General features: G+C 40.3%; 1 protein-coding gene across 5 annotated transcripts in view; it reads right to left on the bottom strand.

Moving 5' to 3' along the window:
• The window catches only part of NPNT (nephronectin), a 52,803-nt gene that overhangs the window by 15,553 nt on the left and 19,880 nt on the right, over window positions 1–17,370 (bottom strand). For 3 of the 5 annotated variants that reach the window (XM_059817508.1, XM_059817509.1, XM_059817511.1), the window contains 6 exons: window positions 12,139–12,258; window positions 11,203–11,322; window positions 5,947–6,081; window positions 4,613–4,735; window positions 2,642–2,847; window positions 2,362–2,554 (listed from right to left, as the gene is read on the bottom strand). In XM_059817508.1, coding sequence (XP_059673491.1) covers window positions 2,362–2,554; window positions 2,642–2,847; window positions 4,613–4,735; window positions 5,947–6,081; window positions 11,203–11,322; window positions 12,139–12,258 — 897 coding nt within the window. Of the gene's footprint in view, window positions 1–2,361; window positions 2,555–2,641; window positions 2,848–4,612; window positions 4,736–5,946; window positions 6,082–11,202; window positions 11,323–12,138; window positions 12,259–16,384; window positions 16,478–17,370 lie in introns of all 5 variants that reach the window. The other 2 variants (XM_059817507.1, XM_059817510.1) reach the window with 1 other exon arrangement.

Below are 17,370 nucleotides of genomic sequence, written 5' to 3'. Positions count from 1 at the left end.
GGGATGACTGAGTATCTCTGCATTATCCTCAGAAGTGCAGGTCTCAGAGCAGGCAAGGACAAGCTGAATCATGCCCTGCACATCCCACTGTAGTAATGCATGTGGCTATAACTTTTCTACCTGCTTTTCTAGATGTCCCACATGAAGAAATGCAACTTCTCCCCTTCCCCACAAACTCCTACAGGAACAGGATTCAATAGGTAAAGTAGCACCTTACGCTACAAGCAATGCTTTCCTTCACAAGGTAGCGTATTCTTCTGGAAGAGAACTGTTTTGCACCCGACTGTAGTTTTCAAATCGTAAACAAATGCTTTTGTGCACTCACTACATAAACGCCTCTGGACAGAGAGAAGGTGGGAGGGGACACCAGTGACCACTACCCTAGATGATACTTTCAAAGTAGTTGTGAAAGAAAGACAAGAAGAAAGACAGAAAGAAAAAAGAGACAATACCAGCTTGCTTAAGGATTACACCATTAGCACCGTGCAAATTCCTACCATCTAGAGCACAGGTGGAGTGTCTGCCTTCAGTCACATAGTTATGTCACACACGTTATGTGTATCAAGTATGTCTTTAGCAGGGGATAGAAGAAGAGATAATATGGGATTAAAGACATGTATCTATTGACTTGATCTGAGGAGCTATCTGTTCCTGTACTACCTACTGAAGCCAGTAACAGTTGCTGGTGCTTGATCTGTTGGAATCCTGCTGTACTGTGCACTGAAGCCTTTGAAGCTATATATGTATATCACAAACCTCAAAGGGTGGCAGCTGACCTAAATCATTGATAAACACTTAGCAGAGATCAACTTTTCCTGTGGTTGTTGTAATGTAAGCTTAGTCAGAAAACAATCTTTAACACTTTTACTTTCTTACTTTCCAAACCCCTACATCTGAAGCATACATATTGAAAGCATCAGCTTCAAAATCGAGCCTCTAAGGACAACACAGAAAGACTAATTGTAAATAATAAGCTTTATACAGATGATTGTTAAGACTTCATGAAAATAGCTGAAAACTATCCCTCTGCTTTAGAATTCCAGAGAACACTTGCAACATGAGACAGCCTGGGAAGCGCAATGCTAGAGTCTAAAGTAATTCCCATAGAATTCTGTATTTTTAACTATTGGTTCCCATTACATTAAGTTTTGGGAGTCTTTACTATATTTCTTTTTAGAATTTTACATTAAAATGTTTTTCTATTTTAACTAAATATAGATTGTTTAAAAAATAACCTTGAAAAAGCCAAAAGCACACTACTCTGAGTAATACCAGGATTTACCTTCCCAAATACTAAGTCAGCTTTTGTCCCCATTTTAAATTTATCTAACTGTCTACAACAGATAAAATGTCAACAGGGAAAACAAATCGTTTTTACAAGGAACAAAATATTTCACCGTGTAATGACCTAAGAGAACACAGCCAAGAAGTTACCACACAGATGCCAAAGCAACCGGAAAAAAACTCCCACGTTGCTTTACACTTGCTCTGAGACAGCAAACTTTTCCTCCTACTACATTGCTTCAGCAGCTTTATTGTACATTAAGCTGAAGGGGAAGGGCTGATCCAGCACACCCTCTGCATATCTAAAATTAGCAGCACAACTAAAGATGAAATCGGGTGTTGAGTATTTCTTGGCAGATATGTATAACTCTGCATGTGCCAGTGATGTCTTCTGTGGTATGCACTAAAGCTGGCATAGAAATGGTCCTGTAGCTTTCAGAGCAGCTCTTAAGATGACATGTGTTCATGCTACAAGAATCTTTATTATCTTCAGCTTTTCCTGTATCCATTTTCATAAATGCAGTCCAGAAAATTAGCATCTCTGTTATTTTTATGCAATTTTGCCATTGCTTGGTCATAAATATCCAAGACTCTGAATTCATACAGTAAGGTGACACAACAGAGTCTTTAGGTAATCAGATATGGTCCCATTTCTTATCACTCTTAAAGCTAAGGAAATATGCTGTCTGAGACTCTCAACTCCCTGCATTTGAATCCATGAACTATTTATGAGTTATGTTGCATTTCAATGTTTTTTCAATAAAATGTCTTTTGTTCTCCAAAACTTTCATCTGAAAGCATAATTAGGTTAAGCACTTATACAGGATGATATACTCAGATATAATTTCAGGAAGAAACACTGAAATTTTTGGTTGAATTGATCCAGAACTTCCTCCCCACATTTTTGTTAGGTCATAAAATCAATTATTTGAGCAGCTTTACCATATGAGCACTTTCAGTTTCATGTCTTTGTTCTCACTGACAAAGTGTACCAAAAAACCCAAACAGTACAGCTCATGCTTTCACCTCGCTGCATCTACAATTCTGATAAATGAAAGGATATGTAAAACTACTCACTGAACACATCTCCTCGGGGTTTCTGAGGATCTATCTGGATCCTGTTGTCATCTGTAATTCCTTGGGAAGACGTAGTTTCAATGGGAACATGTAGAGGTTCTTCAGTTGTTGTCAGGGGAGTTCTTTGTGGTGGTAGCGTAGGTCTTAACGTTGTAGGCTGAGGTGGTGTTGGAGGTGGAGGCCTCGTCACCGGCTTCGTTACTGGCCTTGTTGTTACCGGCACATACCTAGTGGTTGGCTTTGGTGTCAGTCGAGTTGTCGGCCTGGGTGTAGGACGAGCCGTTGGCCCGGGTGTAGGTCGAGTTGTTGGCCTGGTCACTGGCCTTTCTGTAACAATAGCAGGTACATATGGTGGTCTGAGGGGTTGCCTTGTGCCTCCAACATCAGGAATCCTATTGGTTATACCACTGCCTCCCTTAGGGATTGTGCTGTTGCCCTTGAATATATAATATGGGCCAGGTGGTTCAATCATAACATTAGGAATAACTGCAAAGAGAATCAAAATGGGACCAAAAGGGACATCTGAGTCTCTCGCTCCAGAAACGTAACAATATATTTCTTTATGACACGAAGAGTCTTTGCTGAAATAATTTCTCTTCTTCTGAATGTTTCCACTAATTAGAAACATACTTCAGCATCAGCACTGTTGAATTATCACATCCCTTTATATAGCACTTCTCATGACAGCAGTTTAGAGATGATTTAGAATGACTGAAGGCCAAGAGACTTCCTCACCTCCTCCCAAGCATCAACTCTCTTTCAGAGATGGTAAAACTTACCCCAAAGCTCTGTTAGTCAAAAACCATGGAAAGGAAGATGTGTGTTAGCAGCTCTCTAAACCGGACAAGTTTGTACTCAGGAGCGGAGATGAGTTTAGTAAGACTCCAACGTTACAACCATTTTGGTCATGGATGGGCAGATACCTTTGGCTTAAGAAACTTACCTTTCAGACCTCTCCACTTCTTCTAAACTTTTCTCCTTGTCAATAAGCATTAATCATTTTACAGAGATTGAACCTAAGCCAATAGCCTTCATTTAGAGCTCTACTTTTGCTAAACACCAGGAAACTAAGTAAATGGCATTTTTTCAGCCTCCACAAAACCACACCACAGTGACAGTGCCTACAGTACCATCTCCCCCAAGATTTCATAAAGAAAGGACAACAAATTTTAACTTAGTTTCACAAGGGGAGTTTCTGCAGACATGAAACACAAGAACATCTGTTTTGTTATTTATAATTTTCTATTTGTTAATAAGCCTTTTATATCTCACTGGAGATCTTAAAAGCCCCAATAAGAACTCTAGTCACATATTTTGTGTACAAGTATTTCAAGTATAACACACAGTTAAAATGAAGAACTTCTGTTTGTTAAACAATGAATTGTTTGATGACAGCAGTTAAAAAAGTTTTCTCTCTGGCCATCTGTTTATTACTATTCTGTTGAATACCCCACAGTTTTTACATGATGGTATATTAAAATATAAAATGCACTTTAGGACTATGTCCCAATAACACATTTGAAGTGTGTCCACATATAATTGCAAGCACTCAGGTTGTGAAAGATCACCTTAGCCAGATCATATTACTGTGACAGCTACAGCCAAAGGAAACAGGTCTGCAATGGTGCTGATTTTTAAAGAAGTCAGTGGGTCACCAAAGACCAGAACCCACGTGTGAACACAGGGTCCTTGAAAAGATTCAGCAGATGTCATAGAGCTGCACAGTCCTGAGGGATGTCAAATGGGGGGGAGCTCCAATGGCCTATTTTGTACCAAGAGGATGGCAGCTTCTCCCAGGAGAGAAGTGAGGAAGGGAACTCTCCAACAGGGAATTCTTCCAGAGAAATCCTCCCCCTCGGCTCTGTTCACATCTGGGGAGCAGTGGGGCGTGGATGGGGTGAGCTGCTAAAATGGGCCAGTGGCAGAGTGTACATAATAACAGGGTATGAGTAATACGTACAGTTTGATCAGACCTACCCTGCTTACTCAGTTGTTCTCATCCTGAAGCAATCTCTAGAATGAAACTGTAAATAGGGAGAGGTGAATTTCTTTCTAATTATGAACACGTCTCAGGGAAAGGTATTTTTACCAAGGTATGCTAAGACTCAGAAAACTCTGACTACATTCCCTGGCCTCTTAATAAATATTAAAAATAGTTCAGAGAAACCAAGCCTCAGTGCTGTATCTCAAAATTCACAACGTGGGACACATTTACTTTCAGGATTCCTTTTTTAAAAGGAGCATTACATACGTATGCAGTTTGTTCCATTGTCTCTGTACCCTTCTTTACACTTGCATTTGTAGGATCCTGGTGTATTGTAACATCGTGAAAAACTACCACACTGGTGGTGGCCAAGGGAACATTCATCTATATCTGCAACAGAAAGTTACATAAAAAAAATCATTTACATCAAAGAAACTTGACTGCAAAAACACCAACAATAGTATGGTCATTAGAAAAATATTATTAATTTTGAAAAATTCAATAAAACTGAATTGCCAGTAGGAAAAGGAAGATAGACAGTCACAAATCAATGTGGTGATACAAACATTAGGGTGAAAGGGACTATTGTGCAACTCTGGTATTGCTCAGCTTATACCTTAGCATCAGCTTCAATGATGTGCTGTGGGTAGATTGCAACTGAGATCATGAAGATCATGATTTTAATAACCGCTTCTTAAAGGTGACATGATAAGAAAAGAAAATCTGAGTGTAGGAATATGCATGTTCTTAATCACACAGGTATTAAACTGTTTTTTCATAAAATGCTTCCTCTATTATACATCTGTATAGATGTTTCTACATCAAGTAGAAACTGCTTGACACATCTTATGTGGCATCTCCATGTTTGTTGTTAGTGATGCAAGCAAAAATCTCTGAATTTCAGTGCTCTTCATAGAGATTTCTCTCCAAAAAATATACTTTAACAAACATAAAGCAATGCCTCATTATCTCCACATTACCCTTTTTTCAGTGAAAGGATCATAACCAGTTGAGGCCCTGGAAAAGTAAGACAGTGGGACCTGGGAACATCTTTGTTGAAGGGCATACACCAGCTGCCTTCCAGTCTCATGTCCGGACAAAGACAGGTTATTTCCCAACCCCTGCCTTTTCCCCACCTGTCTTCAGGGGAAGGAAAGTTGAGCAGCCTGGGTTGGAAGGACCTGGGGTGTGCTCTAGCCACATTTTCTTATCTTGCATCTCGGGGCATGCTACAGAACACACCTGCGTTACCGCTCAGACATAGCCTAAGCTCATACGCTGCTCCAAACCTACAACTGCCTGTGCACAGTGAAACCTGTGGGGACAAAGGCTTTGGAAAGGAATTCCTGGGGTCATCAGCTCTGCTCTCCCACTAACTTCCACAGGAGAATCTGTTACATGAATGGGGGCCAAATATATGCTTTCTTTTTCACAGTCTATTTCTATAATCTACCCTTTGCTAAAATACAGATGCAGTGCAACCTAAAACAACCTGCTTCAACATTTCAGCCATAATAAATAAACATTCCTCCTTAAACCATTAATTTCATTTTAGAATATGCAGCTCTATTACATGCACATAAGAAATAAGTTGTTATTACCATGGCATTGGTATTTGCCTCCTATGTACATTAGATCAAAGCCTTTATGACACCTGCAAATGTAGCTTCCAAAAGTATTGATGCAGTGCCTAAATCGTGGACAGATAACTCTCCCAGTAGCACATTCATCAATATCTGTGGAAACAAAGGAACTGTATTATTCTTAATAGCAGTTAAAACACAATCTATACTATCTAAATTAAACTGGTTTCACATAATGAAAAACTAAAGAAGAATAGCCAAAGTATTTTTGATAAGGTCCTTTTGGCTACAAGCTGGTCATCCAGCAGTAATACCTGAGCGCTTCTGGCTGTGCATCTCAGTTCAGCTCTCGGTCACATGCCCCAGTTTTTATGCCTCCTGTGCCGGAAGCCTTTACAAATACTGTGAGTGACAAGAGATGCACTGGCATAACAAGCACTGCTACTGAATTTGGAATGGTTGCTCTAGCTCTATGCTTTTGCCATTGTGGTACCCTTCCCCTTGGAGAGGAGACGTTCCCTAATTCCACACAGAATGCACGACAGCTTCTTCAAGGCCTCAAAACACTCATCCTTAAAACTGCAATGGTATTTGTCTGAAAAAAATCTATTTCGTGTTATTTGTACAACTTTCTTTTGTCCCACTAAGTCCTGACTGGTTATAAAAACAGCACCTGAATTTACAGGCAAAGAACAATAATAAAAACTATCCCAGTAATTCTTTTTCTGAAACATGCCTGAAATACTGTTCCTGTAGCACAGGTCATATGAGCACATTCAAAGTACATCACCCTGCAGTAGGAAGCGGTTTGCTTTTAAAAAATCTCGGGTGTCCCTAATCCATGACCTGCCCGTTGAGCCTCTCAGGAAATCTTCATCTGTTCAGGACTTGCTCTAAACAAAGAGAGTTCAAGCTAATGCCAGGGGTGCAGTACCAGTTAGTCTGGGTCTCCTACCAGTTAGTTACCACAGGCCAAATGCTTTTTGAGTACCTGCTCTTTGCAGTCTCTTACCCTGCACACTGCCTGCGCTGTAGCTGACCCCTCTTTCAGAGAGAAGTTGGTTACCTAAGTGACCTTAAAATGTCTCTGAGGTGCAGAGATACACGGCTCCCATTTACCCTGCCAGAGGCTCCCAGCAGGACCTGAAGCAGTGCTTCAGCAAGCGACGTCCAGGCAAGGACGGTGATGCTCAGTAAACGTCTGATGCCCCTCCTCTCCCAGAAGCTGCTGTTCATGCTGACTAACACGCCAGGCAGAGACCCAGGGAGCAGCCGATGCTCAGCCAGCCCTGCTTTCTCTGTCTGGGAAACTCTCGGATGAGGTCAGGCTGATACACAAAAGCTGCTTGCACTACCACTTGCTTTGTAGCCCTTGGACACCGAGCTGAAGCCTGCCGAGTGCTTGAACCCTAATCCTTCATTGAGGCAGAGACCTGCCATGCACGGCTGCCTCTGACGCACGCCACTCCTGACGTTTGTTGGTTATCTACAGGGCACAGTTCAAGCCTTTCTCTGCAGCTCTATCAGGCTCTTGATCTATGGGAAAGCAAGATTTTGCTCTCCAGGCAATTCTTTTCCCAAAAGGAGCACTTCAGCTGCAGGTGTCAAGAGTGCAAAACAAAGCCACACGATTGATGCCCTGCTGCTTGTGAAAGAGGCCTGAACCAGGCAGAGAGAAGCCCCAGTCTCTTGCACAGCACAGAAAAAATGTTACCACAAAACTGCTGGTGAGTTAGGGCAGCTACCTGAGGCAGGGGAGATGCAGCTTCAAATTCTCCAAGCTGTGTTTCCCACAGCCAAAAGAGGTGACCTAAAGCTGTGAATTGCTGGCTGGCTGGGCTCTCCCAGTAGCTCCTGCTGGCACCGTCCCACTCTGCATGGAGAATTACTGAGGATAGCAAGGATCCAACCCCTCAGCTCCCACACTCCTGGCCCATCAGACCGCTCCAGAATAACAGCTCTCCTTTACTCTCAGACGGGAGCACTTCTACAATGCCATGGTAAAGGCCTGAATGAGAAAGAAAACGAGGCCAATACTGGGCACCTCTCCACACGCCTGAATCCCCCTATAAATCTGCCTCTTGGTTTGAATCTATTACTAATGTTTTAGGCTTTGAGGACATTATTAACAGTTTTACAAATTCTACCGTGTTCCTTACAGTCATTTAATTTACAAGCCACAATTGTCTACTCTCTATTAAAATTTTATTTCAAGGCTGCAAATTTCAGACTCTTGATTACTGTGAGTTATTTCTGTTCTTTTTTTATCTTTAAACCACAACTTCAAAAAGGAATTCAGTAAGAAAAAAAATCAGCTACTGAATATACCTCATCATGGTGTGAATTATGTTCTTTGAAACCTAATGTAGCTTGTCCTGCCTTTCCCTCTGTACATGCTCATGTTTTTGCAAATTCCCATAAGGCAAGAAGTATGTTAAACAAGGACAGCACTGTAGTGGTATTGTTTAATTTTCTAGGCAGTTCTACATCCTAAAGATACAGGACTGAACTGCTAATCAATACACTGTTGAAAAGTGACACAAAAATAATGGGAAAAAGTAACAGTCTACTGCTTGCAGTTAATATGAGAGGTGGGCAGATGCCCGTTACTGGAGGAAAACCACTTTTTGATCATTAGCTAGAAGATGGCATGCAAGTGCTTATTACGATTAGTTTCCTGCAGTTCTCAAATAGTACACTGACTGTGTCTTCTTCCAAGTCCATGGACCCATGCCAATTCACACCTGGGTCCAAACGGTGTAAGGCCGTTCCCTTTGCCTGCTGCAACATGCTGCAGCTCACGCCTGCTTCCAATGAAAACCAGGGCACGAAGGGGTGATTTGTGTTCTGCTCTCAGCCTGGTCTGCCACGGAGGTGCATGCCCAGACTTAGCACCAGAGCGCTGCTCTGAAGGCACATAATACAGACAGCACCTAATGCGTGTGATGGTCAGTGTTCAACAGAGAAGCAGAATTACAAAGTCTTGCTGGTCTCCTGCTGTGAGTGTGGCCATATTACCAACTCAAGCACCAAACAACTATGAGATTGATTTAAAAATAGTATGATTTTTAAGTTTACAAGGCCATATTTTCAAGTTTCTATACACAACCAAAACAACTAGAAAGAATTTATTTTGCAGTAAAAGTAATTATTTTCATTCCTCGAATAATTTCAGATCTTCTGAAGCCGAAATGTGTATACTGCTAATTTCATTAAATGAAAATCCCAATCCAAAAAGCTGGCAACACCAAATGATTTATTAATTCAAGAGTCATTAATCAATTAATTAGTCAATCCGTATTTTCACTGAATACTTTGCTTTGATTCACCTTCATAGCCAAATTGTTTGGTGGCTCTTTACTGATTGTCTGGAAGAAACATTTTAACAAAGGAATGGTCAGCATGGGTTAAACTAAGAATAGAATAATGCCTGGAGGAATTTCCACCTGTGCTAAAAATAAGCATTACATTCCCAGCTGTCTTTCAAACTCTCCTCAAACAAGGATTTCATGAGCTGCAGCCAATGCACACTACAACTTTTTTACCATCATCTACACTTCTGTTTGTACTGCAGCAATAGCCAGACCCTTGCGCGAGCTGACAACCTCCCCGACAGTGATGGGCTTGTACACATGTGAGGAAAATGCACAGTCTTAGCCCCAAATAGCTTCAATTCTTGGAGGTATTTACTGGGTTTAGTACAGCTCAAACTTGATAGAGAAATAACACAAAAAGGGTGCATGTCACAATCACTTCTTACCAAAACAGGGGAGTAGATCATGTTATGACCCATGAAGGACAGACATCTCTTGCTGTGACTACTTTCTCTGTACTGTATAAGACTGCTCTGAAATTTTTGTGGAAAATTTTAAAAATAGATTATTAGATCAATCTGAATGATGCACACAACTGAAATGTGGGTACACAGTTCTTCACCTTTCTGAGAAAAAAAGTGGTTTTTTTAAAACTACACTGAAGAACTAAAAGAGCTTCATACACCTGGTTTGAGTGCTAGTCTTTGGCATTAAAAGTACACTTCGTTTATTTCAAAGTATGAAGTTTGCCTGAATATAAAAATGCACACTAGGAGAATCTTGCAAGTATTTTTCCAGGAAATTTCTGTACTTGGCATAACTTCCTTGAATTTATACTTAAAATCACTCAGCTCACTAAGGCATAGCACAAGTCTCTTCCAAAGATCTCTGTCTGCCATAATGTCCACAGCATGATTATCACAATTCAATCCCTTCAGCATGTGACAATGGTGGGGTCTTTTCTCCTTTTCTACCCATTCTTTTGCATACATAGACGTGCCAATCATGCACTTCAGAAAGCCTCCGAGTTAGAGCTGAACCTGCTCCTCACATCAGAAGATCTGGAGGATCTAGTCCCTTGCTCTGCCAATAAATTCTTGGTCAGCATGGGTCAGCCACTTGGAGAACCACCTCCCCTGTGGACAGCCAGGATACCCAAATGGATAATTAGGGTATCCATATTCTCTTACATTCTTTCAGTGCAAGTGTTGTTACTGGTTATGGAACTGTAGCACTGCATAGGATATAAATCATAAAATCACTAGAGCATCATATCCATGCAGGATGTATAGTTAATCACTAATGAAATCACACATCACACTGTTCTTCAGACCATAGCAGAATGTGGCACAATACAGTCCGATTAACCACAAGCACCTTTTCCATGTTCACAAACATGGGAACAAAACATTTCACTTGTATACAGTCTGAATTCCTGAGTTTATTTTAACTTGGAGTTTTCACAGTATGGAAGACAGACTGTAGCTTCAATCCCATTAATATTGGGAGCGTGCACAGACCTTCACCTTGTCCCAATATGATCTCAATGATTTGCACAAATTATCCCTCTACTTCCTGAGCCTAAGCACCACCCTGATGGATATGAGAGAGAGCTGACCTCCCCATTCCTTTTTTTATGCAGGCAGGTATTTTGGAGTCTCTGTTAGCAATAGTTTAAAATGACCCAGTAACAGGAGAGGTAAGGGCCAAGGGCTTGGATACCACACAGCTCATGCGAGTTTTAAGCAGTCAATGAAACTTGCAGGACTGAAGGAAAACACTGGCGATCTCTGACAGACCACTTGAGAGCACACGCCTATCCCAATTCTCATTAGTAACGTCTTTAAACTGCATGTATGATGCATTCTGAGTACATCTGTTAAACTCTCTTGAACTGGGTTCAGTGTAAGGATAAAAACATTTTGGAGAGGAAAAACTGAATCTACATTTGATCACCTACCTATGCAAGTCCTGCCATCAGGCGCTAGCTGCAGTCCTGGAGAAGGACAGCGGCAGCGTACTTCCCCTTTCAGTACATCGCAGCCATACTGACAGTTTGCCATCAAGCAAGAAAGGGCATCTAGGGAAAAATAATGGAACATATTTAGATAAGGACTCCGATCAGTACCAGAAAATTACTAAAAACTTTGGAGAATTAAGATGTCATATAATTATGATAGAAGTGGAAAAATGCTTATTGAATTTGACAGGTATCCATTCAGGCATTATAAAGCAAATACCTATGCAGTACATTTTTTCTTTCTACAGATTGCATCTCTAAAAAAAAATAAAATGAAACCACAATTGTAGAAAGTTGTGTCATGGAACGCAGCCCCCATGAGGAATATAAAGCCCAGTGTGTACTATAAACCCTCCTGGACAGTACTGCCATTTTAAAATAGGAGCATCTTTAATTAAAGGTAATTTCTCTCCCCTTCTCTCTATCCAGACACTCAAAATATCCATTTTATGGGAGCAAGTAGGAACCTGATCTCCAGCGAGATGACAGTACAGTTTTATACCAGCCAAACAACCAACATCTGCAGCTTTAATGATTTTTACATTTGTAAGGGCCCAATAGAGCAGAACTGCAGGTGTCTTGCTGCAATGAAAACTGCAAGCACTTGTCCTTGAAGGCCAATTAACAGTGATATACAGCAGTGAAGAATGCTTCTCGGGAAACTTGTAATAAAACTAATAAAATCAAAATATTTGCTCTTGTTTTGTTCAGCCTAATTTCTTTAGAAAAAAGAGCTCATCTTGTGCAACTGCCTTATTTCCAGCAAGATTAATCTTTTACTTTGGGAGTCATCTTCATTTCATAAAAGTTTCCTAGGGAAACCCAAGCAGGGATCTTGAGGAGCCTGAAAAAAGCAAGCAACAAGCCTTGCCGTACTCGAGCACGTTCCATCTGGCATAAGCATGTAGCCGTTCAGACAGTAGCACTTGTAGCTGCCGTAGGTATTCATACACCGGTGTTTGCACGGCCGTGGCTTTAGTCCACACTCATTTAGATCTGAAATGAAGGGTACAAGGGAAGGGGGTGGGAAAAGAAAACATACAAAGTATGTGTGAAAAAAGCTACTAGTTCAAGTTTCTAGAGAAAGAAGGAAAAATCTGGCAATTAGCTTTTTTATATGCAGTCTAGGTGATAGCAAGTGTCTAGAACATCCTGCATGAAGCACTGTTCACCCCTCCTGCCAGGTGGTGTATTTTCTTCTGTTTCACAGACAACCTTTCAGAAATGACAGCATTAGATTAAGTGCCAACAGAAGTTTCATTAGGGAATGCACAAGCTCAGGCTGCCCACATCTTGCCACTACTCACGTTGATGGCATGTCCAGGACCAGCCAGAACTCTGGAGGAGGAGGAGGAGAAGGAGGGAGAAAGCAAATGTCACTGCTGCAATCACTATCAGTGACTGACAGCAATTCAGTGATTCACTATCATGCTTCAAAATTAGTCGCAGAGGAAGGTAGGAAAGCTGATGCTAACCTACTTCAAACAATCTCACAGAGCAAAAAGTGTTCCTTACCATCTAGAAAACACTGGAAAAAAAAAAGTATCTGACATCAGCCATATTTGTCAAGGACTATCCAGGAAGGCTACTATTTCAGATTTATAATTTAATGCAGAATTCATGACTTAAACTGAAAATATTCTGCCTACGATTTTCATATTAGCAGACAAGGCTTCTAACAAGAAATAAAGATTAAGTGAGCATTTCCTTCAGAATTCTCTTCCAAGAATACACGTTGGTTTTACCTGGGTAAACCAGAATAATTTGTTACTTAGTTATTTGTGTACTGATGAGTAAAGATGACAATAAAGGGGAAAATAATACATCTATTCACAAATCCAGCCAGCAAGTACTTAAAACAACTGAGTTACAGACCCTTATCTCTAATATTGCACAATGCTGTCTGAAGGTCTGTTACAGTAAAAGAGTCACTGTTATTTCCAGGAACTTTCCAAAGATCCATCTCCACTGTTAAGCACATTCTCATCAAAAGTCACTCCCTAATTCACTTAGCAGAAAGGTAAGCCTTGGGGCTCCTACCGTGTGGTAGACACACGAATGCAGTAGCCACTTTATAAAATGCCAGCTGAGAAGGAGACACAGGCTTTCTATGGACTAGAAGCAAAATTCTCTGGGCAGCACAAAAAGCTGCTTTGTTCTTCCTTCTGTAAAACTTAACTACAATTAGGCAGCTCCTGACAGACATTATAGCTGCATTAAATATATTTATTACACATGCAACACATCTGTTAAAATAGTCATTGTTAAATTCAAAAAGTCTCTTAGAGTTTCACTTCAATTCACAGAAGTATCCCCACAGAAACCACACTATTGACTATTCTGAGATTCATGGACAACAATCATTCTGAAGAGAAAGAAAAGTCTAAAATATCTGTATTCTTCCTTTTCTGTACAAAAAGCATCACTTTACAAAATAAATGCATAACAGAGCAAAGTATAAAATACTTAACTAGAAGTAGGGACAGAACAAGGAAAGGTAATGCTGAAATTAAGCTGACAGGGTAGGAATTTAACAGTGCCCATGTTAACTGCTAGTGCTTACATCCCACTGCACTTCAGCTCCTAAGTTTAGATACTCCTGAAAACTTTACCCTTAAGATCTGTCTCACATTTATTTCCAGAGCTACAACCACAGATACAAAGTTGAAAACGGTAAGAATTTACAACTGTTCTCAGTTTACTATCTTGCATAAAGCACAGATTACATTATGAGCCTTAGATAACTGGATCTTTCTATAGGACTCTGAATACTACACCACCACATGGTACAAAATATTCTTAGTACAGAAATGAAAGCTCTGGTATTGACAAACAGATAGCTATTAGTAACATACTCTGAGAATAACTCGATCTTAAAAAGTAGGTGCAATCAACTGTATTAGGGTATCACATCACACGCTTTTCGTTTCTGGAATTTTGACTAAATTATTTCTATTGTTATCGCTTCATTCTAGTTCTGCCTGTGAACAAATGCTGTCAACATCAGCTTTTGATTCACGTCTTAAAACACATGCTGAAAGTAAAATGCCCATGCCTTGAAAAAGTTCCAATTTTTTAACCTTGGCTGACGTAACAGAAAGCTAAGGTCACAAGGCAGCAGAAATAGGCTGTTAGCACAACTCCACTTAAACCTAAAGGTCATGTGTCATGGGTTTTCAGTTTTGCCTTTGAAATTAGTTATTGAGAGAAAGAAGTTTTTAAGCTTATGGAGTCAGACTGAATGCTACTGTTTAGGAAAACAACTACTGGCAGTGCTATGGCTGCTTAAGAGAGAAGCCAGCCTGCAAATAGGTTAAGTGTGTTGGAGCATACTGCTCAGCCCATCTTATTTTCCCTAAAATGCAACTTTTCCTCTTTTCACCAGCGCAGACCGGCACATACTCGGAAACTGCACGACAAGCACTATTCGGTTTCCTAGGAGGCACATTGTACAATTACTGACAGGTCCTACTGCTTCTACATAAAGGCCTGTATGAATATGCTGACAGCTCTCTCAGTCCACCTCCATGCACCCATAATCTGTAACAGCGTGCCTCCCTAAGAAGAGTCCGGATGTACTGCACATGGACTGGGGGAGCACTGAAACATTCCTGCTATTTAGATACTCTGTTTGTGTGTTTCTTGTTCCTTAAATTAGGTCTATTTTTTCAAGAACAGGTTCAGGCTAACATTAGCAGTCAGAAAATCAGCCATAGCAACATACCTCTTGAACAAATGCTGGTCACTTACCAATTGTGTATTTCAAGCAACATCTATAAAGACATCTCAGTATAAATGCCTCAAAAGAGGAAATACAAAACAGCAGAAGTTTTCTCTAAAAAAATTGAAAGCTAAAATGTATAAACTCAAAGGGTAATAAAAATAACACTTTTACATCATTTTTCTTTATATAATAAAATATCATTTCTTTTAGTCGCTTATAATCTCACACTGGAATTTAAAATATAAGCCCAACACTATTAAAAAGTTTAACAAATCCCTTTAATTTCTTTGTGGAAATGTCCACTCACTGTCCTGAACTTAAAAATTTCATTGTTAAGCCACTTAAATTCCCATGTTGCCTACAATTGTACAGTCAATGCAAAAGCAGCATTCTTAATTTCAAAATAACATAAGACAGTACTGTATATAAAAGCAGACTGACAGTTTTGAGCACTATGGAAAGCAGGTCTATACCATAAGCACAGGCTGCTGAGCACAAGTATTTTATTTTTAAAGAAATGAAATGAAAATGTGAAAGGAAAGGAAAGGACAAGAGTGCTATGCTGGCAAATCCGGATGTGATTTCTTTGACTACTAGGTGGCACCACACATGATCTTGGATAATGACCAACTTCAATGCACACTTAACAATGGGGCACTTATTCCTAGGAAGATGCCATACACTCTACTATTTTCTTTAATTAGCTTCTGCAGAACAGTCCAGCACTCAGACCTTTTCTGCCTATTAGCTAACTCGGATCAGGCAACACAGACGTCAACTATTCAATACCAAATTTACTCAGACTTTGAAAACAGAAAACCAGGGACCGAAAGCCAAGTAAAAAATTAAACTGTTATCACTATACTATAAACAGTAGATCAGCTTTCATTTCCAGCAACTATCATCACACTACCACGTCAAACATGAGAGAAGATTTATATCACCCTAAGAGAGTTTTGTTCACATCACTTAATATGATTAAACAACAGCTGCCAAATGCAGAAGTTAACAACCCTCATTTTCTTCAACTTTCAGCTTTACATAAATCACAGTTTTGTCTTTATCTAACCTGATAAACAACTTCCATCACTCTCACTTTACAGAGGAACTCAGAAACAAATAAAAATTGCAGGCCCTGAAAGAAGAGCAGAGGAAAGAAACAAAAGCAAGTTACAACCATGAGTAGGTGGAGAGTCAAGCCTTTTCAGAATACAGGCACACCGCATCAAGGAAATACAATCAGTTGTTTGCTCTGCGTGCTCCTGACACTGCAGGTTCAGCTTTTGCATCACAGCCATCGGTCTATTAGCCTCCAACCCCTCTGGCAAGAAATCGTATTACTGTTTCAAGCCGTGCAGGTAGAAGGAGCACACCACCTGAAATACAGGACCATCTCACCCCTTGATGCTATATTCCTTGCATGATGATCCAGGGGGCGGAACAGAAACGCTTCACTGCTCTGACCACGTGGACTTGTATATAGCTGCTCATCTTCACAGGATGGGAAGAAGGCACAATAAAAATGAAATTGCCAGATCTTTGTAATATGTATTACTTCATCATTTAAAAAAAAATAAAATATATATATATATATGTATCTATCTCTCAAGTGCTAGCAAGAATTGCATTACAAAAAGAGAAAGTAGCAAACTTTGCATCACGTTCCTGGAACAGGGTAGGAGGATAGTAAGGCACAGAAAAGTGGCCTCACATTCTTTGCATAAAGACAATCTTTCCCAGCCACACGAAGTTAACCTGCATATGCTTTAGATTACTAGCGAAAATCACAAGTTTTCAACTATTCATATTTGTCTGCGAACACAGATCTTACTGAAGAGCAGGTATCAATTTTCTAACGAACACATTTTGAAAGAAGTATTAGTTCCGTTGTTATCACTATAAATTAGAGAGCTGGCACAAGGTATTTTCTTTCAAGTTGCTCAGCTTTTTTCTTAACTGGTTACAGCTGTAAACCTGGGATCAAAAAGCTAGAAGGGAAACACTAAAGCCACTCAGGAGATTTGAACACTGGGGGGAGAGCACATGGTTAGCTCTTCTGCAAAGTCACTGCAATTTAATTGCTGAAGATAGCAAAATAATAAAAGAAGTTTCAGCTAATCCTAACTTCTGAGTGACGTAAAGCGAGGTCTAGATTGCCACAGCAGCCACAGTGCCGCTGGAAAAGGACAAGCATCCAGGCATCATCACACAGTCAGGGTGCAACAGTTCTGCTGTGAGGCTCTTGGATTGGTCCCTGGAATACAGCTTGATCCATGAGGCCCACGAACAGGTGAGATGTAAAGCCTATTTATCAGCGCTTGTACTCAAAGAACACCTTTCACCAAGAACCTGAGCATACTTTACAGCCCAGCACCATCCACACA

This window comes from Gavia stellata, chromosome 5 (assembly GCF_030936135.1).
Source record: "Gavia stellata isolate bGavSte3 chromosome 5, bGavSte3.hap2, whole genome shotgun sequence".
NCBI lineage: Eukaryota > Metazoa > Chordata > Aves > Gaviiformes > Gaviidae > Gavia > Gavia stellata.
The sequence above is the reverse complement of the archived record's forward strand: the minus strand, read 5'-3'. Positions and strand labels throughout refer to the sequence as shown.